Genomic DNA, 24,664 nt, shown 5'->3' with positions numbered 1-24,664 from the left:
TGTGCTTTTTTCTTTTTCTTTTTTGCAAATTTGTTGTTTTTGCAATTGGAGTAGCCATCTCTGACTTGTCAGTAAGAGATGGCTACTTCATATTTTCTTGCACCTTAGAAGATTCCAAACAATTCTGTTTTCATTCAAGTTTGTTGTTTGTGCCTTTTAGTCAGACTATAAATATGAGTTTCTGTTGTTTGTCTCAATATTTCTTGCTACTTCGTGATAGGAAAGATAATGACGATGATGTTGATGATCAAGATAATAATGAAGTTATACTGATAATGGTAATAATACAGAGGATGATAGTAATACATGTGTATAATCCTATTCTGAAACTGGAGTTAGCTATAATGAACTTGTGTATAATAATGTGAGGTGCAACACTCAACAGCCTGTCTTTCAAGCAAAGTTTACTAGGAGCTAAAATTCAAAGCACAATATTATAGCAAGTTTGAAGAAGTTGATTGAGAAATGATGTGTGTATGTATCTCCCTCTCTCTCTCTCTCTCTTTCTCTCTGCCTCAGCATGTGTTTGTGTGTGTGTGTGTGTCTGTCTGTATCTGTGAATGTTTATGCTATATCATCTCCCAGGATCAGGACTATTAGTACTTAGTAGTAATCCTAGTATCTATTTTACCTAAATAGCTCTACCACTGCACTAGACAGAGAAATCTGTCTATTCAAAGAGTTTTATGACATTTTTTTTTTTTTTACTTTGATGGTTCTCCTCCAAGACACATCAATAGAAGAGGGATTCAGCGTCCGTGCAGCCAGATGTACTACCGCCAGTACCGGACAGATGGATTTTTCTGTCTACCACAACCCTACGACCATCTAGTAATCTACGTCTTGGTATATAAAACAGTTAGAAAACTCTCTCTCTCCGACAGTCCGAGACTCTAGACCATATATCACCATGATCACGACACATGAATGCAAAGACTCAAGAGAAGGGCTAGATTTAGATATCATCATGTGAATCACGTTCATCACATTCACTAGTAATACTAACGTTAAATCACAATTGATCGACTGGTCGAAACATCTTGAGAGCAAGTAGGACCGTTCAGACATATTAGTATGAATGATATCATCATCCTTGGTAATACCACACACAGAACACTTCAACTTCAAGCTAGCTTGTTTACATTTGATAATGATATCACGCCATGGCAGCAAAATTACTGTACTACGTACCTTGACTCTCACTCACTCATTACACCATTCTACAGTTACACTTACACTCCATTGCTGATGTCTTCACCGTCGTCCAGAAGGGGTGTCTTTTCGCCAGTTTCACTGTCTCTTGGTGGAGTCTCCGATTTGAATGACATTTTGCTTGAGTTATAGAAAAATACGGCGGCTTATATTATCATTTTTCGGAGTTCATCGCAGTTCCGCCACAACACAAGTAGGATTCTAATTTACTTGAATGTCTTAATGGAATGTAAGACTCTCAGAGTCTTATTTACACACACGCAAACTTGGCAAGGAAAGAGAAATGTCAAAGTAGGGCCCTACTGTAAGTAGATAAGACACCAATCCGGTATGCCGTTCCACGATCCACGATCCAGCAGACTACAGTACAGCTCTATGGTCACTAACCACAGTACGAAGTGTATAGTGTTTGTAGACGTCCATGAACTGTAACAAATCGTGATCAACATGCACCGCTCCAGTAGCGCGTATGGCAGGCTCTACGATCCAATCAGACGAGTACACCCATTGATAGTAGGAGCCTAGCACTTGTCGACTTGAAAAGACCCGACGACCCGGCGGCGGCGGCGCGCCCGCGACACAATGGATGACCCAAGGCTCCAGGGCGCGCGACGACGCTACGCACGGAATACTAAGTGTGTACTCTTACAGAAATAGTCGGGTCGCGTCGAAGGCAGATCTTTGCGATCGCACGTGTTGGACGACAGGTTGCCCCCGTGGCGTGTGGTGGACTTGGTTGCATTCCGGCTTGATTCAGATATCTGGCTTCACTGTAAATTTCATGTCATGGAGATTGTTCAGCAGACACTCTGTAGTGAACTTGTACGCTATGGCTTCGAAATTCATCCGTTTAAGGTAAACTTGGAATTCATCAAGACAATAGAGTTAAAACATTTTTCGGTAGTAGTTTACTCAGTCCCATGTGTATACATTCGTGTCATGTAGCTGTAGGCCAGGATTACAAACATAAACTGCACTTTCACACAAACACAGCACGCACAGCATGAATCACGCCTGTAACGCTGTAACGCTGGACTACCAGAAGAAGAAGATATTAGCCTTTAGGCCTACATGGATTCAGAGTCTACATGTTTTACTACTAGAATGTCTAGATCCATAATCGGAGCTAGCCTAAGCTAGATCTCAGTTCGGGAAACCCACTCACAAGGGGGGCCCCTCCTTATAAGTAACCCGTCCCCCTTATAAGTAACCCCGTCCCCCTTATAAGTAACCCCCGGGGCACCCCTTATAAGGAGTCTCCACGCTTTTTTGCAATGCAACGCGAAAATGAAAGGACTGCGGCAATTCGCTTGATTATGTCCATAAAGCTTCACAAGTTTCCTAGTTACTCACGAAATTTGAGCAAAATCGGTTTGAGGCATCATATCTAAAACCATGGATTTAAATGCGATGTCAAACGACCCATGCGAATGCTGAAATGCGAGCGATTACTGGCGTGAGTGTCGCCAGGGGCGGCGGCGCGGCAATGCTTGAGTGCAGACGTGGCGACTGAGTACGAAAGTCTCCGTACTCAGTCGCCACGTCTGCACTCAAGCACTGCCGCGCCGCCGCGCCTGGCGACACTCACGCCAGTAATCGCTCGCATTTCAGCATTCGCATGGGTCGTTTGACATCGCATTTAAATCCATGATTTTAGATATGATGCCTCAAACCGATTTTGCTCAAATTTCGTGAGTAACTAGGAAACTTGTGAAGCTTTATGGACATAATCAAGCGAATTGCCGCAGTCCTTTCATTTTCGCGTTGCATTGCAAAAAAGCGTGGAGACTCCTTATAAGGGGTGCCCCGGGGGTTACTTATAAGGGGGACGGGGTTACTTATAAGGGGGACGGGTTACTTATAAGGAGGGGCCCCCCTTGTGAGTGGGTTTCCCGAACTGATCTAGTTACCTGAGCTAGAAAATGGTTAAATTTTAACTGTCATTTGTAAAAAGAGTAAAAAGTGTGATTAACTCGACGTAGTATAGGCCTGTTGCAAATTGAATTTACATACCAATCGCAATAGAGTCTACGATGATTTAAATTTAGTCTAGACATAGACGCTATGTAAGGACATAGATAAAGTCCCTAAAGGACAAGGCAGTGGTTCAGAACTATGTTAGATGTTATACGTATATTTATAAAGGAATAGGGTAAATTGTGTCACGATGTGGTCAGTACATGATGGATGGTGGAATGAGCCTGCGTATCCTAATATTCAGAACATGTATCTACTGAAATGATAACAATAACATTGCAATAAATTTACATCTGTCATCCTTCATTCCATCATTCATGTCGTACGTCAAAGATACCAGCATTGATCAGCATGAAAGTGTGTTCAGTCAGTAAGGGGTTCTACGTTAAATAAAGGATGAGTTTACCCAAATTGATATGTGGATAGAGTGAATGCAGCAATATTAGTATAATAGTCAAACACATCGGTGAAAGTTTGCGGGAAATTGAAGGATCCATTCAAAAGTTAATGTGTTTTTAAAGTTTCTGTGCCATGTACTTACAGTGATATCACATTGAATGTAGTTTCATGTTTCTAGCAAAATGAAAGAGCACTTGACCTACCACTTTCAGAAAGCAGGGGAAACAATATTACAGTACCCTAATTATATGTCAATAACAAGTAGAGGGAATGCATAGCTTTCATGAAACAATTTGTTTCTTTATATATCTTATATTGTTATACACAATGTACAGTGTGACATCACAAATTGGTGTAGTCTTCTCATCCAGCGATGACTTTACAGAAACTTTACAAATTCATACCTTTTGAATGGATTGTTCAATTTTCCTCAAATTGTTGTTGATGTGTTTTATTGAAATTGCTGCACTCACTCAATCCACACCTATTTAGGTAAAATTGTCCTTTACAGATGTTGAAATGTTCATAAACCAAATGAATGTTTCATACCATGACTTAGCCAGATGGATAGTTGCTTTCTGCTTCTGTTTTTAATATCATTTGTTATGCCTCTTTGATTATTTGCTAATGAATCTGATGTACATTTTTTTTTTTGGTTATCACTCTGTTTTCTACAGATTGGCTGGTATAATGAGAAGGTAGAACCAGGTTTTCATCTCTCCTATCCTGAAGACACTCTTGCCTTCTGTGTGATCAGCACACCATCGATGTTTGACAAAGCTTTCCTGCCATTTGTTGAGAGACTTAGAGAACGTTCTTCCATTGAGAACAGAGATCCTGTGGACTCTTGTGTTGCAGAACATCTACAGAAAGCCAAAGAGGTACAGTAAGGAATCCTTGTCTTACCTTGCTTGTCAAAATAAGAAGGCACAGACACCCACACACAATAAGAAATCGAAATCAGAAGTCTGAATCAGCTCAGATGTGCTAAATGTTTTACATCTAGTGATGAAGAAAGTATAATTCCAAATATGGAACTTTTTATTCCATTGTTAGATACATGATATGTGATAATGTCAGCAATGTGAATTTATATTCGCATAAATATCATAATATGATTCTGATGAATATAGCGATTGGTGTTATAGAAGAGTGTTTACAGTCAAGATCAACTGAAATTTGCTAGGTTTAGACTAAAAACAAAAAAAAAACAAAAAAAAAACAAAAACAAATCTTCTCCACGTTCATTCTGATAGCTAGTGGGAGTCAGTTACATTACAAAGCTGAAATATGACATCATTTACAGTAGGCCTGTGTGATGTCCCCAAAATTACCGTATGAGATTTTCCATTACTAAATTTCAATGAATCACACTTCAGAGCTTCCAGTCTATCATCTCGTTATCATTATGATGCAATCCATATTTTGGAGGAATTTGCTGCAAAATTTATCATGTTGTCATCATTAAATTGGCAATGCTGAATTTCGCAGTGTGTCTTGCATTGGAGAAAGATCATGGAAATACTTGGTTAGATTCATAAATTCTCCCCAATCAGAAAGCAACGGACCAAAATAAGCCCATGTGAAAGAGACATAAGATCATTGAGCTTTTTCCCAATTTATAAGTTGAAAATTTAGCTATTGAGAGGCTTTGTAAATTCTGCAAATGAAACAAACAGAATATTTGAATTAACAACAATTGACTCAAATGAAATATTTGTTGTTGTTTTTTTTTTTCACTCTTACTTAATACAACGCGTTAACTATGAAAACTGAAAATGAAGCTAAGAAGATACAAGACCAAACCACAGAACTGGGGTTTCAGGTACTTGATGGAATGACAATGAATTATGAGAATCTTATTTTGTAACATTAAAAGGTTTTAAGTCCTGATCATGAAGTGGACATCATTCAAGACTTTGAGATGCATCCAGCCACAAGGAGACCCAAGCTCCTTGTTCAAACCGCTGGACATGTCTCAGGAGCTGCATACTACTACAAGAAAGAAGACGTTTCCAATAGTCCTTGGCCTTTAAAAAAGGTGAGATTTCTCTTTAAGTGACATACACACACACTCACACACGCACACATATATCACATTCCAGCAAACAAAACAATCTCTGGAGTCAGCATAGAAGAGTTCAACTGTATAATTTTACCTTGTTTTATGTTTTGTCTTCATGACTATTTTGAACCTTAGCTATCGGCAGAATGTAATGATATATGTTGACACTTCTGCACCGACACTTGAGATTGTGGAATCCTCTTTCTTGATTCCAAAGTTTAGATAATAAAACACTTAATGTTTTATGAGTTTTTATCCTAAAACTTGCCTAAAAATATCCCACTGACTGCATTGTTTACTTGAATGTTGATACTGGAGTTTGTCAAATAGTAAATGTTTAGGTTTCAAAATAATTCACTGTCCATGCCATAATTATTGAATGTACTCTACACTTTCAATTAATTCTAACTGCTGAAAAGCTTCCCATAGAATGTTGATATGATGTTAGTTGTCTTACATTCACATTGTGAAAAAGAGAGTCAATATTTACACACCAATCAGTTATCATGTATTATCGCATTTGCAAACAAATGTGATTTTCAATCTCTCTGTTCAGAAAATCTATGGAGTCAGTCTTCACCCAAACTTTGGTGGCTGGTTTGCTTTTCGTGGAGCGATTATCATCAAGGATTTAACCTGCAGCTATATGCCACGAACATTGCCTCCAAAACTCCTGACATCGGACGACGACATTGTTGATCTCCTGGAGAGATTCAACAACAATTGGAGAGACGGAACGTACCGGGACGTCATCCCAGTGGAGGAACGGTATTCGGACGAACAGATTCGTTACTGGGACACGGCGCCGTCCAAGCGGTTTGCTCTCCTTGGTCTTGAAGACAAGCTTGAGGGAAAGTTAGGCTTTCGGGATCTGCACGAAATTCTCTTTTAGCCACCAGAGGGTTTGTGCAGGGAGAGGAGTTGATGTGTTGAAGAAACTATAATGGATGGCAGAGAATGTATTCATATCTAACCTCATTTGTTGTTATCACAGATTATAGTCTTGAGTTATGTAAACCATACCAAGCTCATGTATTATGTCATTTGAACATATCTTTGATGCTTTGCATCATGATAATTTGGTATACCCAGACATTATTCATGTTAGAAGAAACACTTTTGTTCAACTTTTCAGTGTCGTACAGTCTCAAATCTTTCAGTAACAGAGGAGAAAGATTGGTCTTTGATCTTCAGGTGACGATCTCATCTGACTTATTGTCCTACCATGCAAGCTCATGTTAAGAGTAGACAAGATTTACTTACAGTCTAATCAGTGCATGGTTATCTCACACTGGTGAGAAAGATCAGTTGGAATTGTGGAAATATCACTCAGAGGGTTCGTAACTTCAAAATTTGAAAGCTTGAATTGATCTGAAAAGTAGAACATTTCACTTCAGTTACTGTTCTCTATTCATTGTAAATTTCTGGAAAAAAAGAGAAGAAAGATGCGTGTAGTAGTGGTAAACAATATGATATTTATCGAGGGTGTCTTCTTCAGTGTAAGCACTGTTCTCCCTGTGAGCTCTGTTATCATACTTATATACCTCATTATTTCATTATATCTATTCACACTCCTTGGTCAAGAGGAACGTGATGTGGTGGTGGTGGTTATTGTTGTTGCAGTGGTGGTTGTTGTGATGGTGGTGATGGTTGTGATGGTGGTGGTGGTTTTTGTTGTTGCTGTTGTGGGGGTGTTTGTTTGTTTGTTTGTTTGTTTGTTTGTTTGTTCGTTTTTGTCCAGAGCCCTTTCAACTATACATACTGCTCTCATGTAGCCACTGTGGCTTACAAACAGTTTAACCCTTCATGTGTGCTTTGAGTATCGATTTGCACAGAAAAACCTCATAGCATTGTACACACATGTCCAAAGTCTGTGGCACAGAAAGGGTTAAATGATATCATGTCTCATTTTTAATAGTGAGTTACCAGACAGTGCTGGTGATCACATTCCATGATGTTCTTCCCTGGGTGAACATACTGTGTATTTGTGTAAACAATTTGCAGATGATACATAATGATATATGATGATATCTTTTGCATGCAATGCCAAACTCTGATCCGCCACGTGTATAGAAATGTGACTGAGGGAAGCAGTGTGTATAAACATGTGGTCAGCACTAAATGTATGAGGCACAAAAGCTACAGGAGTGTTTGCTGTTTTCTCAATGGTGGTGCTATGAAAATGGCTGCAGCAAAAGAACAAAAAAAAAGGAGTATATCAACAAGCCCATAATATCAAAAATGGATATTACTTTTGTATGTCAAGAATAAACGTGATATACATGAAGTCAGTTAATCTGATCCCCTAGTGAATAGAGGATTTATTGGTCTTCCTGCTATGTGTTTGATGCAAAACATCAAACTACTTTGAAGCTAAAATTTTGATGTGTGCTGTGCATGAAGAATGTACATGTACAATACATGTATGTATATGAATGCTCTATGAGGCTCCAGGTTGTGTGTGCAACATTTATCAAGTGTGCCTTATCTGTTTAGTCTCAAAGTGTTTTATATTTGGCGAGATTTCTATTGATGCAGTGTTGTATACTCGGCATATGTATTTCAGTATGTTCCATGACCACTGACTTCATCCTCACAAACTTTATATTGTGTATTTACTCTGGAACTTGCAATATGCAATATTATATATGTATATATGTACATATAAGCACTTGCACAATATTGGCGAAGTATGCAATAGTCCTGAAATAGATATTTCCCAGGTCTTATTTGGAAGTTTTGTATCTGGAAGAGAAAGCATATAAAGTTTTAAACTGTTCCTCAAATAAACTGGAATTTTCATGAAGCGTGCATTCAAGTGGTAGTTTGTGTCAATTATGCTTGGTGTGTGCTGTAACAACCACTATCAAAGCTGTATAAATTGTATTGTTTTTTTATGTTATATTTCATCATTTAAATTGATTTCTTTCTAGAAGTATTGCTTTTGTTTAGTTTTTATGATAATTTCTGATGTGCGTCTCATCACTGTAACACCCATTACAAGAGGCCTGGGAGTGGATGCCAAACTGGAAGTTGCAGCAGTATCTCCAGGATGTAAACTGTTGATGCTTCACTTGTTTTGCCTGTTTTGGATAAACCTCAATGTCTTGATTTTAGATGTGAAATATGAAGATGCAGTGAACAATTAAGAGGAAGAATTGATTGTCCAAAATTCTGCTGTAATGTCATAAATTGTCATTGTAGACAACAACAGTAACAAATGGAATAAAAATGAAATACTAGGTCTGTAGGAAGTGAATAATTCTTGAGTTGACATATATGCAGCTTACATTTGCTAAAATCCTTTGACTTTGCACAACATACATTGATTTTAATAATCTTGCTGACACTGCCACCAACCTTGTGGATTTAATCCATTTCATTCAAGTGTATTGCCATTGTGAGTTCAAAAGTGTTGACTTTTGCTTCAACAGTTTATTTCAACAAATAAAGACATTTATTTTGAAGATACTGGATCTATCTTTCAATTTTGCATCAAAACTGAAGCGCACAAGTAGGGAGCCCTCTGGTGTTTGTTAAAGATTTTTAACAATGAAATACTGTAAAATGAAGAATGTTCGCGTGCATTTTAATTTCGCTAATTTTGTGAGCGGCAACATTCGCGAAATTAAAATGCACGCGAAAGTTCTTGCCTACACAATATGCATTGGATGCCAGTGGCAAGTCGCAAAAATTTCATGCTGCTAGAAAGGCCGTCGGCTCCAATTTGCGTGGTCCGCAGGTGGTGAACTTTACTCTCTCACAATTGTTAAAGTTTCACTCAGTGATTACTACAGGCTCCAATTTGCGAAATTTGCATGCCGCGAATATATCATGTTTTACAGTATGGCTTTTCGGATTCTACAAGATTCTGTAAGATATTCTCTTATGTTGTTTCTTTTTTTAATCAATAATTACATCACATCCTTTGCTAGTTTGGGTCTATGGCAATTTGAGGTTGTTTTAGAACCATTAGTTTCCATGGCGATGAATGGCTATTACCTCACATTTCAGTACTCAATTTCACTGTTTATCTCATTGAACTACATTTGCTGACCAACATCATTACCAATTTGTATGTGCGTGAATATATGAATGTGTGTGTGTGTGTGTGTGTGTGTGTGTGTGTGTGTGTGTGTGTGTGTGTGTGTGTGTAGAGGTACCTATGTTTGTACCGTAGGTATACATGTATACCAGGTGATTGTATGTACATGTATGTATGCATCTATGTGTGCACATATGTATGTAACATGGGAAAGAGTGAGGAAAAATTAACAAAAGGGAAAAATCGTGAGACAGTCGGAAATAGAAAGTAGGAAAGTACTGGTAACAATCATATAGAGAGAATGGAATCAATGCAGTGTCCCACATTACATGCTGAATATAATCAGGCTAGACTCAGGGGAAATCAAGTTGAACAACTTTATTCTCCTTTCAGTTCATTCCTTTCAGCAAACAGTCTCGGCAGCCTAGTAACAACTTATCTGGATGCAATACCATTAATCAAAAAGGTGCAGCAATCAGTAAACATACATACACTCAAAATTCACCAGTTTACAATTTTGTGCAAACTGGGATGATCATCCATTCTGCATAGCAGAGGACATTGAGTTGTACAGTATTCAGTGTGGTGTGTTTGGCAGATCCTTACACAGTCAGCTTGCACCATATGATAGCATTGAAGAGGAAAAGTTAGTACTGTACAATCTTGAGCAATTTGCTGACCTTTTCTTTTCTTTCACTTACTTCTGCACTCTCAGATTAATGATGTATGGATGGAGTTTTCCAGAACGCACACAAGTTAAACTGTTGTCAGTTATGAATTGTAGGCACAAAACAAAACAAAAAATAAGTAAACTGGATTAAAATGAGGCAATATCCATCAAAAATATTGATGCAGCTGGTGTGGATTTGGGCAGAAATTTGAGTAAATTGAATATTTCATTACCAAAACCTCAAGGACCAAGTTGTTTTCTGAGATCGGGAATAAACCTCGATGCAATTTCGTACATACACAACATGGTCCACTATTGCATCCCTGCAGTACTCCTGCAACATGTTTATTATTTTTTTAAGTCTGTATGCATCAAGACATGTAACAATATATACATTTGATGCACCTATAAAGCATTATTAGTAGCTAGGATGACATTTTAAATACTTCATGTTACGCATGTGCAATTAAGACATCTGAATAAATCTTGGATGGGACATACATGTAAATATTATAAGGAATACAGCTATGATTTTTCTTTTTGAATGCTGTGTATCAGAATTTGCTTGTATCACCATTATCAAATAATTTCACCACACATGATATTGTACTGCTTACACTCATCTGACAGTACTTTGAATAAAGATTTATTTTTTTTTAAATAGAGAAATGCATTTGTCCACATTAGTGCCCAACAGTGACCATAATAGCACATCATTCAATGCAATAGTAATGACCAGCTATGAAATTGTCCACTGTGGCCAAAATATACCAAGGGAAAATGCTATCACCAATACGTTACTTTAACTGAAAATAAAAAGTTGTACATTTGTTTGCTGGTTAGGAAGATATTTTCCAGTTGCTTCTCTTTCTAAATTAAACTCCTTGGAGGGAATAATTGATTCCTCTTGAAATAATAAGATTGTCCAGAATTATACATACAATATTCATTGATGTACAAACATGTCATATCCAATCATGAAGCATGTGATTTTATTCCAGACATTAACATTTCAGCATTTCAACCTCCCCTCCCCTCCTCTACATTCATAAACGGACAAAAACATGTTTTATCGATAAAAAATGGATAGATCTATCCAAGTGTTCTAGTGCTGAGAAGATGCCATAATTTAATGTGCTGTGCCACACAGGGTTCTAAAGTACTATCATATTGCGATATTTCTAGACAGGTTTGCACTAAAACTGCAAAGTCAAGGAAAACTCACAACACTGCAACTTAATGGTTGAGTGAGGGCCTTTTAAAAGTAAACACTCAAAATCAATAACACTCCTTGGTACTTTCCTTCCACATAGATGAAACTAATTTATTTGGCACTTTCTGCATTTAGTCCCTACACTATTGTGCATCTCTGAATTTGTTGAAATTCAGAACACACGCCAGTATTCTCCACTTTTTGTTAAACGTGAAAAACATTCTCAGACTCACTTTTCTATTGTTATATGTGGCAATTTTCATGTTCAGCCTAAACTCACTTCATACCATCGATGAACTTATGGTAGTATCTCTGCTCAAGGGATAAAGGAGAGAAGTTCTCATTTGTGAAACACGGTAGAGAGGTCAAAATCAATATTGGGTTCATACGACTTTTTGCCACTTACTCCTGATAGCCCATTACCACATTTCAACTCCGACAACAGAGTAGAACCCAAATTGGACTCATTTATGTCACAAAGACTAGACGACATCTCAAGTACACATGTATGATGACAAATTAGACATCTCGGAGATATATTCTGGTGACATTGGCAAGGTCTTGCCACACGAGGGCTCCTAACTTTGACAGATGACCTTATCCAGCAGATCAAAATTGGCACTTTCAGCATTTTGCTCTCCAAGGACTCTTCCATATTATTAAATACATCCAACAACACAAGAATACTATACTTCTCAATGGAGTTTGGTGGGAATTATAAAGTCACCCATACAGAAAGTGATACATTCTTCATTTGTTGAGAATTATAAAATGATAATCATAGCAAATACAGTTATAATGATAACAATGAAAAATCATATATTCTCACTTTTTCCAACATGATTATTTTCATCAGAATACTGGCCAGGCTAAAAAAAAAAAAAAATCATACAGCACATATAACTTGGTACAATTGAATATAAAACTCTCAAGGTCAAGAGAATCACAAGGTAAAGTTTTTTTTTTTTAATATTACTTTCTTTCTTTTTTTTTCTTTCCATTACAAGCAGTTTTGAGACTGGCATTAGAAAGTTAAAACTCACAAATTATATCAGAAGTTCCTCTAGTACTTTTGTCTTTAGGAAGTATCATTTCTTACATTGGGTGCATGAGTACAAGATTTGACTTATTACATAGAGTAAAAACAAAAACAGAACAGGAATTGAGACAAACATGAATAAAAAGAGGTTGACATTTTGTCAGCAAACAGGTGAGAGAAAATGGGGGGGGGGGGAGGAAATTTGATAGCATTTGATGCTATGTAGGCTTCCCCAAAACATGGTGACTTTTGAGTCAAACATCTTCACCAAAAGTCATGTTTTCATAAACCACCACCTTCAGCAAAGAAAGGACAACTACAAACAATCTAAAAACAATATCCCTTTTGGATGATGATGATGATTATAATTCCCTTTGCTGATTATTGTGACTTGTTCTGGGGTTTTCCTTTACAACTCTTTCATGAAAATGAGGTGGGGGAAGAAGAAATTAAAATGTCTTGGACCTGCACTCATTGTCTATTACAGGGGATTTAATTTTCTTCATTAAACATGATTTACATGAAAGAGTAAAAGGTTACACTCGGTAACTTTTGACATTTAGTACGTAATATTCAGCAGTTCCCTACTAAAATGACTGAATTTACCATGATCATAAATAAATATTAACATTTTGGCATGACTGACTTGTCACACAAGAACTCTTCCGTCCTCTACAAACTATAGGATTGTCCACTGGTGAATACTAACATGAAGCCTCTCTATTAGTATTACATTGTTATCAAAATCACAACACAGAGAATTTCAATTACGAATGAAGTGCAGAACGACAAGTCTCTCAGAGTTCCATAAAGTGATACCTAAAGAGAGACAAGAGAATTTGGAAGCTCTGAATGTGGAAAAAAGAACAAAAGTTTTGTGTGTTGCAGGAAAGGTAAACAAAGAATTCAGTCCCTGGCTAACAAAGTTCCACTAGGATAGGAAACATTTTCCTATTCTTATCATTTCTTCTGTCGAGTTATTTTTATAAAGATATTTTCTTGGTCTTGTTGAGATAGATTTTGACTCGCTACATCTGGCGATAAAACTGCTGTGAGGGCGCCCTGTCACAGAATCATGTTATAGCAAGTTAAAATCTATCTAAACTGGGTGGCTTTGAGGCTCAAGAGACAGGTTTGCAATCAATGCCAGTTAAAATACTTGCAATTACCCCTGCAAACGACTTTGATGTTGAAGGTCGAATGGTTGCTGCACAGCTGTTGCCATAGTTACTGCAATTTTTGGTATTTGCAATTACTGTAAAGTGCTTTTAATACAAACATGGGGCCCAGACGCAAGTAATGAATGCACTGCTCATGGAAATGATGCCACACATTGACATAGATTCACAAGCAGATCTAGAGTTACGATTAGTAGCCATAAGCTTGGTAGCCGTCTGGTTACAATCTTCGCCATTCTTTCATACAACTGACTCTCTCCAGGATACAGGTCCAAAGTCTGAATTTAAGGCGATGATTGAATCGTTAATAATCTCTTATCTTTGTGCTTCTGACGTGGTGGGATGAGTTACTTTTAATTCCTTTTAGAAGCTGCTAGGACTTAGAGGGCAGTCTTCAAAGTTTCCCAAATTCAAATGGAAAGATTAGTGACATAAGTATATAATACTTTGTATTGAAAATACTGGTCATGCAAAACATAATAATACACTCTTCTATAAAGCTATCTCATGAGATATTTAAATTCAGACTATAAAGTTATGCTAAATAATGTTTGTCTTCATGTTATAACAGTAGGCTTCTCTACACCTGTCGTTTCTTTGAACCGTGACACTTCGAGGGCAATTTCCACCAGAGGGCGCAACGCTTCCTGTGAGTCCATGCCGTACTTTGATTGGTCGGACTCGAAGCTGTCGATGTACATCCTCACCGTTTTGCCCTGGCTACTTGTGCCGCTCAGACGAAAGATTGCCCGTGATCCGTCATCAAAGATTATCCGTACACCCTGTGAGCGTAAGAAAACAGATATAATCATCAATATTCATAATGGATCTGATACTTGCCATATGAAACTTGCAAACTCTTTACTGTAAAAGTAGAGTTGTTATTGTATGCTATGCATTTGCATAATTTAGTGATGTCTATTACTATTGCAAGACTTTAGCAAAATGCATCCAGCTTACAGTTTCAATCAAGAATACCTGACATGCCTGAAATGAATGATAACATCAATAAAGTTTACAATGATAGCTACACTCAAATCACATACACAGGACAATAAAGTTTCATTAGTATTGGACTTGAAATAATGTAAAGTTTACAGGTGGAAAATTGAGGTTTCAAAATACCATATTATTACAGATTGCATGATTAGAAATAGGATTAGATTGTACAATCAGAAATAAGATTCATTTCATATTTTTCGGTATATATTTCTTCTTCTTTTTTTCCTGTTAAATAGGTGATCTATCGCTTGTCTACTTCCACTTCGTCTAATAGCCATGTAGTCTCAACCCACATGGCCTAATCCTGTTTCATCTACAACCAGTTTGTCTAATGACCATTTAGTCCAATTGCTACTTAGCCTAATTACCAGTTGGTCTACTTCCAGATGGGCTATGCCCATTTCATCTAATACCGACAGTTTATTGGACAAAATGGAAAACAAATCCAAGGAGTCAAAATTGCAATTAGACCATCTGGTCATTAGACAAAATGATAATTACCCAAACTGGACATTAGATCAAGTGAGGATTAGACCAAACGGGCATCAGACAAAATTGATAGTAGACCAAATGAGCTTAGCCGTAGTGGTGTTTGATGGACTGGGAAGTAGACCATCTAATATTAGACCCAATGGCAATAAACCGTTAAATAGTGCATTCCCTTTGTATCTTTCTGTTCAGTATGTTCCCCTTCTTGAGGTGGTTCCATTGGATGGTCTTTCCCAAGATTCAAGGAAATATTCATTCATCCTCCTGATCAGTGAGATATATACATGTACAAAGTACCTGTTTGGTGGTAAGTCTATTCTCAATAGGGTCTGTGTAGCGGTAGTCATCAGCCTCGGAAACGGTGAATGTCTTGCCTCCCTTGGAGAAGGATTTTCCGACGAGGTCCTTGACCTTTTCTGCAGAGACCATGTCCCGTAGGTTCTCCATCCATTTAGTGGCGGGTTCATCAGGAACACCTTCAAAATCCCATCTATGTGATAGAGAATTATCATTAATACTTAATATAGGCACACTGTTCTTTTCTCAATGCTTTCTTCACTAAGTGGCAGAGATATTCTATTCATGGCCAGGGATTCAAGAAACCATCCTAAAAGGGATTCTATAACCCTCCTAATTCCCACTGTATACTGGTAGTCTTTCTATTGTTTTTTCCACTGTTCTGTCATATCATTTAGTCTGTATGTAGGTGCTTTATGAACTTATACAGGTGACTACGTTATAGCAAAGTTGATGGGAATGGAAGTTTTCTTTTGTTATATCGTAATTTCATTACATCCGAACAAATAAAGTGTATAAAGATACCTACATGATAATTTGGACCCAAAATTTTACTTTGTTGTATCCACAATTTCGTTAAAACTGCGTTCTTTATAATAAGAGTGCACTGTATTACAGTCTGGTTTGAAATACAATTAACCAAATGCTAATGAAAGAACTTGGCAAGTTACAGTTATTTACAACTAATAATAATTGCAGTTACCAATTCAATGATTAACTGTTTAGAGCTGATCGGTCATTACTTTACTGACACCAAGGTAATGATAGTTGGCAGCAATACTGTTGGCAAATCTTGATAAAATGGGCATACAGTATATGGTCACAAATGGCCCACAATATAACAATCACGGCCGTAGCAACCAAAATTAGGGTCAATGTTTAAAGGACAAGTTCACCTTCATAAACATAAGGATTGAGAGAATGTAGCAATATTAGTAGAACACATCATAGAAAGTTTGAGGAAAATCAGACAATCCGTTCAAAAGTTATGAATTTTTGAAGTTTTTGTGCAGTACCCGCTGGATGAGAAGACTACTGCAGTGTATGAATAACTTAGATGTCACATGCGTACAACAATATAAGGAAAATATAAAGAGAATTTCACAAAATTCCATCTGTTGAAAAAAGTATACATTCCCCTGACTCGTTACCGACAAATGCAGAGACTCCAACCCCAAGCACCTTCTGATCTGGAGATTCTCCCGCCCGAAACCCCTAGCAAACGGGAGACTCCAAGTTGATGTGTGCGAAGCGCGAAGTCCTAGGATTCTAGATGTTCTCTGGTGCTATCTAAGGCTTATTTTTTCAACATACGATAGAAATAAGTAAGAAATGCTTTCCACCGGGAGACACAGAGCCAGGGCGGGAGAAATCAAATCTCAAACGGGAGAACGGGAGATTGTGCAAAAATGGGCTTTCGGCGGGAGATCTCCCGTCGAAAACGGGAGAGTTGGAGTCTCTGCAAATGTTATGGGTAATATTATTCCCCCTGCCTTTAGAAAGAGGCAAGTCAAGTGCTCTTTCATTATGCGAAAAAAGTGAAAATATGTTGAATTTTCTTTTACATTTTCTTTATACTGTTGTACGCATATGACTCACAAGCTGTAGTAGTCTCCTCATCCAGCGGTTCCAAGACAAAAATTTAAAAAATTCATAACTTTTGCATCGATTGTCCAATTTTCCTCAAACTTTCACTGATGTGTTCTACTAACATTGTTGCATTTTCTCAATCCTTATGTTTATGAAGGTGAACTTGTCCTTTAATGAACAGTGATAAGATGAGCAAGTCACGTCTGATAGGTACTCCATCAAGCTTGCTGGAATTTTCGGTCTGCGCCTGCTGCATACCCACCTGGTGAAGAAGTTGCGGCCGTACTTCCTCCAGTGGTCCTGTAGCACCTGCTCCATGCTCTGGCCCCGGGAGGCCAGGATGGACAGCCAGGCCAGCACCGCCCACATGCCGTCCTTCTCCCGGATGTGGTCCGACCCGGTCCCAAAGCTCTCCTCCCCGCAGATGGACAGGCGGCCGGCGTCCATCAGGTTCCCAAAGAACTTCCAGCCCGTGGGCACCTCGTACATCTTGACCCCGTCGATGGAAGCAACCCTAGAAACACGTGGAAACAGTACTGTTACAATGATAACAACACAGATCAGGCCTGTAGACTCCAAACCAGAGCATACTTGCAATGAGAAACAAAGATTGCTCTTAGCAAGGGGAATGACACATTTCTGATCAATACACATACCCTGCCAATCTCAATATCCGATGCAAAACATAGAAAATCAATGAAAACTAAGCATTATTCTAACTCACTGACTGATAAAGGGTCAAGAGAGGTACTAGAAATCAAAACAAAATATAAAGTTTAAATTTCTCAAAGGTATCTCAATCTATAGGCCCTATAATCTGCTTGATAATGGGTATGAAAGGAATTCAAGCAGAATTCATTTTACAAGGAGAATAAAAACATTGTACATGATTTTTCTTGAGGGACACAGCATGTCATGAAAAAAATACTAATTAGATTGAACATCAAACCTTCTGTTTACACCAGAGCTAAGTTTCGCACAGTCTTTATTTTACAAAGTCAACAGATATTTCCAAATTTAACAGGAAGCCAAATATTGCTTCGAACAACACTTGTCTTTACGAAAGGTGAGAAAAAGCTAACTTTTCTCTTGGCAAGGGATAATACATATTTTTAATTCCTATACCATATTCAAACAATCCTGTAGTCCTCTTACAAGTCCAAATTCATGAAATCACATGCTCACAAAATAAATGATGTACACAATATCTATTTCAAGTCTGATCATCTTCTAAAACACTTCAGCTCATCTCAGTACATGGAGCTAAGCTGTGATGTTCCCCTGTGCCTACCTATCCATAGCTCCACTAGTAGGCATACTCCTGGCCAAGCCAGCCACTGGTTTCCTCTGGAAGTATGGGATGCAGGCGGCATTGGCCGAGATGACCGCCACAGAGTCACTGGGATTCACAAAGAAGGCATTCTGACCAAGCAGCATGTTTCGATCCTGCACAACGCAATAACAACAACACAACAATGATGACTAGAAGTACGACTACAAATAATTACGGCAATACCCTGGATATGTCCCTTTGTGACAAAAAAAGGTTTTGGATGATAAACTGCGGTTGCCATGGTAACCCCTTGCACAATATACACAGAGTATATGTCTTCTAATATAATACTAGCAAATTTAGAGCACCTTCTAATTAATAAGGGCTTAAAATGTATTATGAGGGTCAAACATTCTCACCCCATCTCCATCAAATGCAGCACCAAATCCATAGGTGCCCTTCTTCATGAGGTCAACAAGGTCAGCTGCGTAGGTCAAATTTGGGTCGGGGTGATGACCTCCAAAGTCCTCGCTGGGGTCACAGTTCAGACAGGAGTCAAGTTCCACCCCTAGCTCCTGATGGAAGACTCGCTTGACATACGGTCCCATCACTGACAGACACAAGGGTACAGAGGTAAAATAAGTGGTCAAGACTTGGGCTTAGGCTACGTACTCTAACTGATGATGAAACGGTCCACGACGTGTAATGACAGTCTGTTAGGAATCTCCAAAATTGTGGCAATAATGCAGCATAGTTTTTTTTTCTCTCTCCCTTCTTGAAGTGATTTTGCTTTCTTCAAATGAAAACAAGATACCAGTTTACAAATTTGATGTTTTAGGCGTAAATATTCACAATTGAATGACACGGGCCTTAAAAATCAAAATAACAACAACAACAAAATTCTCTTTGTCTGGACACACTGTATGATTACAACCTGTACATTTAACAGCTGCATGTTAATTCAGTGTGTGCATTCTGCACCCACACTTTATCAAATCTACATACACTCGTAGATATATCACAAGCAAGTTGATCATGTCTACCACTCTAAGCCCACCTCGCTTATTTAGTTACCATAATTGCACCATCACAGATAATCATGAATGCATTGACAATTTGTAAACATGAAGCAGAGAATGAAACTCTCAACGTTAATCTAACCCAAACTGATTTAATGCAATAGCACAGCAATTATCTCTACACTGTAGAATGGAGTAGCAGGCTCACAAGATTCATGTCATACCCACCTCCATGCATGGCATTGATGACCACTTTCAAGCCTCCGTCCAAGAGTTTCTTGATGGCTGCAAAGTCAAAGATATCTTTCATCAGATTGAGGTAGTCATCTACAGAGTCCGTCACCTGGAATCAAACATTGGAATGGAAGAAGAGTAGAAATGAAAGAGAAAGTTGTTGAAAATTTGTTGTTAGAAATGAAAGAAAAAGTTGTTGAGAATATTGCAACTGATTGACAAATTGCCCTACATCGACGTAAATAAGCACTGAAATGATCAGTGTTTTAGTAGTAGCCATGATAAAAAATCTACTACTAAAACACTGATCAATTCAGTGCTTATTTATGTCGATGTAGGGCAATTTGTCTATCAGTTGCAATGAAAACATCTCAACTGAAGAATTTCTTGAATTGTTGAGAATATGTTGTAAGCTACAAGGTATATTACTTGTTTATGTGGACTACTGGTATACAGAATAATAAAGATATTATCATTGCTGCAAGTTTAACTACAGTTCCTAAAATCTTCAGTGCAAAGTGAGAATAAAAACTCTAAAAGCAGACTTTGAATGCTCACTCTATCTATTCCACTTCATGTTACCATGGACCGATAAATTGGTTATAGCTATTTCCCCTTTTTTCTCCATTGGGTTTTTTTTTTGGGGGGGGGGGGGTGAGGGGAAGGGATTAATATGATGCAAACTTCATTATGCAGAATAAATTACCTTTTTTTAAATCCTGATATTTAATGTAAAATTCTGCTGTCTTTCAAAACCCTTACAAATTCTGGACATCAATATTTCATATTCAAGTTTACCCTCTTTTTGACTGATTATGTTTCTGAACTCAGGTATTTTTCTTCTTTTTTTTTATTTTATGGTGACATGCCCTGACATTGTTTGATAATTTACACCCCATGCAAACTTTCAAGGTAGACAGGGAAGGTACAGTAGACATGATCATTACTAGAAAACTTCCCCTTAAAAACTCGAATAAACTCTTGGGATATGCTGCTCAAATGGCCAGAGGAGATGGCATCAATATGGGAAACAGTCAAAGTATCAAATAACCTCAAAACTGGCTGTGGTGTCTTTGTGAATCTGAACTACTGACCATCTTTGCTTTAGGCATAAGGCATGCATGAAACTGCAAATAAATTTGTTTAGACTGTCTTATTATACATGAACTTTAGCCTTAACCATTTTTGTACGTGAGGAACTTTTGACAATGCGTACAATGCTGTTGGGTTTCTGTGCCAATCAGCACTGAAAACACATGCAGGGTTAATCAGGTGAGAAATGGGAATTAGTGCTGATCTCATTACAAGGTGCCATCTAAACCTTGCAGGAGCAGAAATGACTTTGTAGAGCTATAAAGCATGAAGAAGACTCATGGCTAAGATTGCTCTTTGACCATGTCATAATACCAGAGTAAATAGATGACTGTAAACACACCTTTACTTCTCTGTCAACAATTCCATCTGCCAGGTGGTATCAAAAGTGCATAATTTATATTCATAACACGTGGCAAGTCAAATGTTTGGTAATTGCAGACCAGAGTTGCACAGGTGGGATATTTCTCATCAACTATAGGTGAAAGTAAAGAAAAAAATGAAATAAATCAAATTCTCATGAACATTTCAGATAATCCCCCTTCACATCCCGCCCCCACTTTGTTTAAAAGATAACATACAAAATATTCCTTTCTTTTTATCTGTGTAGTAGCTACAAAGGGTCTAGGGCAGTTACCCCCTGGGCAATAACCCCAGACCCTTCCCCTGACCCTAACCCTAATCCTAAATCCTGAACCTAAACCTAACCCTAACCCTAACCCAAACTCTAAACCTAAACCTAAACCTAAACCTAAACCTAAACCTAATATTTACTCTAACCTTTAATATCACTAACAAGTATTCAGCCGGGGGTAACTGCCCTGGGGGGGGGGGGGGGGGGGGGGGGGGGTAATTGCCCTGATATGGCTACAAATGGTTATGCTTTTTGTCATTGTTGTGCTGCTATATAGACATGCATGATGTTAGTAACATGGACCTTACAACATGATACTAACCTCCACAGTGAAAGTTCTTCCATCCACTTTGAATTCTGTTGTTCCAATGCGATTGAGATCAACCTGGAGTCCACGGCATATCTTGTACTCTGTGATTTTCTCGCTGTGTTCATAGATCTTGTTGGTGATTGTTTCCGGGGCAGGACCTTCAAAAACAAGCAAATAAACAAAACACTTAGAGGGGATGCAAAAAACGTTGTCGTTGTTCTTTTTTTTCTTCCCTGGATCAGAGTGTATAAGCTTGTGACCTTCTCCATGGATAAACTACATCAAGTTGTTGCTTGGTACATGATTTGAGTATATTTTTTCTGACTACTGGTACTTCAACCAAATCAAACAACAAGAAGAACAATAATGTTTGCAAACTATGATCAAAGATGCTATCACTATCACAGACATATAGTATACATATTACAAATAAATGTATCATTGTGACATGACCCCAGAATGCATAGCACTGCAAACTGCATGATACACAAACTATCTTGACTTCATTTCAACCATACATGTACATCCCAGATGAAGATATCCTGACAACAAGGACAGAAAGTAACACCATACAAATATTCAATGGAAACATGGATGATTGCCATTCTTCATCAAATCTCAAGAAAAACAATGAATACATGTATGTCTATGAACTAGAACAAAAAGAAAAAAGAATCCTTGAACCCAAATATTTGTAATGTATAGTACAACATAGCCTTTCAAGGAAATTTCTTCAGTGTATGTCAATTGATTCTATGTGGTCTAAAAAGCATCGCCACTGGTAGGAAATTCATACATGTAGTGTATTAAAAGACAAGACAACTTGGCAAGGGAGGGGGAGACAACAAAAATTCTGTTCAAGGGGGCTGCTGCTCAAATCCTTGGCAATGCCAAAGGACTGAAGAAAATGATAACATTATCCTTAGACAAAACAGGCAGGCCTGGACGGTCGAAAAAATCCAGCTACTTGTACATCAAGTAACATCCTGCATGTTTAACTCCCAAGTGAAACTCTTTTCACATGATAAATACCAGGACAACTTTCAAGACATCACATCTGTATTCCCAGTCACACCAGTCCAGTATTGTCTGCAACTTTACCTCCATTGCTTGTGTTGTACTTGATGCCAAAGTCTCCATTGGGTCCCCCTGGGTTGTGGCTGGCGGTCAAGATGATTCCACCCACTGCTTGGCGTTTGCGAATCAGACAGGAGACTGCTGGAGTGGACAGCAGTCCATTTTGTCCAATGATCAGCTTTCCGACCTGTAAATAGCCAGCAGAATTTCCCATTTTTACTGAGGGCTTTAGGCATTAATTACTATGACTGCAGATCCTACTCACTTGAGCATGTCTTCAATTTTTTTTTTTTTTTTGTTTCATTATCATGCTGCAAAGTTCAATTGTGCAACAATTTTGAAAGTTGTACATATAGACAGTGTGAACTGATGCCATCATAACCTGATCAAATTGGGGAAATAGCATACAAACAATGACCATTTCAGTGTGAAATTAACAAAACATGGTATCCTATCAAGCCTTGGTTATGACATCTTTTCTGTTCAAAAGCAGTTTTGTGTATATGGATATTGTCTGGAGCAGTGAGAACTGTGATTTAACTTTGTAATTGATCAAATGAAGTTGCTGCTTGTTAGCAGAATCTAAATTAGGTTTATTTCAGAAATTGAAAATTTGTGCACGAACATAGGAATTAGGCCGTGGTGGGACACAAAAGATGTGCATTTGATGATGGTAAACAACAATAATATATCGTTAAATCCTGACCCGCCTATGTTGTCATCTGAATATGAATGAATGAATGAATGAATGAATGAATGAATGAATGAATGAATGAATGAATGAATGAATGAATGAATGAATGAATGAATGAATGAATGAATGAATGAATGAATGAATGAATGAATGAATGAATGAATCAATCAATCAATCACAATAAATTGACATGCTATTATTGTTAGACCAAACAAGTTCTTTCATCATGCTCATCATAGGGTCTACACCTTTTTCTTCATATTACACATATTTTCCCACTTTGGTTACCCCCTCCACAAATCTGCACACAAAGAGAAAGTACAAAAAACGTGGTATCATTGGTTTTTATCAGCAATGTTGGTCACCAGCATTCCTTTCAGTTTACTGCATGTCATTCATTTTGTCAGTGGCAGTGCATCCATGACCCCACCTACATACAGCATGCGTGTGGTGTCTCTCTCAAGAGCTCAGCAGAAACGTACGCTTGCCCAGCTCCACTGACTTGCAGTAGGATCTATTGGGCTTAGGTACTACACAGTGGAGAGACTTCCATGGAATGAGAGGTGACATTATTTTACGATTAGGCCAGAAACACATTAATCAATGGCTTGGTTACCTACCCCGTTCGCTGCGGCAATCTGCACTATCAGACCGACTGCCTCCCGCATGAAGAATCGGCCGTCCCCGCCCACTACCAGGGTAGCCCCCGAGAGCTTGTCCCCGATAGCCGCCAGCGTGCTCTGGACAAAATTCTCCGTGTAGTTGGGCGTCTGGAAAGTGCCCGTCGGTTTCCGAAGGCCACTGGTTCCAGGTTTCTGTCCAGGGAATGGGGTCGTAGATACAACCTCTGACGTGTACGCCATTTTTGCTTAAAATCTAGGTAGAGGTAAGGAAATGGGACAAATTTGACACCAACAAGTCTTGCAAGATTTTCGCAACTGCGCTGGGTCAGTCACGTAGACAGCGGGAGGACTCGTGTATGGAACGCGAGAGATGGACAGTCGCAAATCGTACAAAGACTATGGAGTGCAGCTGGGCATCGCTAAATTGTCATTCCGTTTTCCGTATTCGTTCCGAAGGTCCGTAATTTCGAAAGTTCGTTTGATGCTGTCACTTATCTCTGTAAGAGTTCAGTGAATACAGTTCGTTATTCCA

At 38.3% G+C, this 24,664-nt stretch overlaps 3 protein-coding genes across 3 annotated transcripts in view; 1 reads left to right on the top strand and 2 right to left on the bottom strand.

Annotated features, from left to right (window-relative positions):
• Positions 1–1,540, bottom strand: part of LOC139725269 (sodium-coupled neutral amino acid transporter 9 homolog) — a 31,836-nt gene extending 30,296 nt beyond the window's left edge. The window contains exon 1 of the mRNA XM_071636357.1: positions 1,237–1,540. Coding sequence (XP_071492458.1) covers positions 1,237–1,328 — 92 coding nt within the window. The 5' untranslated portion in view covers positions 1,329–1,540. The remainder of the gene's footprint in view (positions 1–1,236) is intronic.
• A 458-nt stretch (positions 1,541–1,998) lies between these two features.
• On the top strand, positions 1,999–6,582 carry LOC139725268 (cyanocobalamin reductase / alkylcobalamin dealkylase-like). The gene is made up of 4 exons (XM_071636356.1): positions 1,999–2,067; positions 4,266–4,469; positions 5,468–5,629; positions 6,210–6,582. Exons 1-4 carry the CDS (start codon positions 1,999–2,001, stop codon positions 6,543–6,545), a joined length of 771 nt encoding a protein of 256 aa, XP_071492457.1. The 3' UTR covers positions 6,546–6,582.
• A 7,773-nt stretch (positions 6,583–14,355) lies between these two features.
• On the bottom strand, positions 14,356–24,428 carry LOC139725287 (phosphoglucomutase-1-like). The gene is made up of 9 exons (XM_071636375.1): positions 24,130–24,428; positions 22,840–23,002; positions 21,751–21,896; positions 19,697–19,811; positions 18,869–19,059; positions 18,468–18,622; positions 17,439–17,690; positions 15,587–15,779; positions 14,356–14,580 (listed from the first exon to the last, which is right to left on the bottom strand). The coding sequence occupies exons 1-9, from the start codon at positions 24,370–24,372 to the stop codon at positions 14,356–14,358; spliced, it is 1,683 nt and encodes a 560-aa protein (XP_071492476.1). The 5' UTR covers positions 24,373–24,428.
• Positions 24,429–24,664: the final 236 nt, after the last annotated feature.

This window comes from Diadema antillarum, unplaced genomic scaffold, assembly GCF_040938485.1.
Source record: "Diadema antillarum isolate AM-2024a unplaced genomic scaffold, OU_Dant_1.0 seq00000030_RagTag, whole genome shotgun sequence".
NCBI lineage: Eukaryota > Metazoa > Echinodermata > Echinoidea > Diadematoida > Diadematidae > Diadema > Diadema antillarum.
This window is presented reverse-complemented; position numbering and strand designations above follow the sequence as displayed.

Coding starts and splice junctions, on each gene's coding strand:
- LOC139725268 (XM_071636356.1), top strand. CDS start 1,999: ATGGAGATTGTTCAGCAGACACTCTGTAGTGAACTTGTACGCTATGGC. Junction 2,068..4,265: donor TCGAAATTCATCCGTTTAAG/GTAAACTTGGAA, acceptor TGTTTTCTACAG/ATTGGCTGGTATAATGAGAA. Junction 5,630..6,209: donor GTCCTTGGCCTTTAAAAAAG/GTGAGATTTCTC, acceptor CTCTCTGTTCAG/AAAATCTATGGAGTCAGTCT.
- LOC139725287 (XM_071636375.1), bottom strand. CDS start 24,372: ATGGCGTACACGTCAGAGGTTGTATCTACGACCCCATTCCCTGGACAG. Junction 19,060..19,696: donor CATCAATGCCATGCATGGAG/GTGGGTATGACA, acceptor TGTGTCTGTCAG/TGATGGGACCGTATGTCAAG. Junction 17,691..18,467: donor ACTAGTGGAGCTATGGATAG/GTAGGCACAGGG, acceptor ACGTGTTTCTAG/GGTTGCTTCCATCGACGGGG.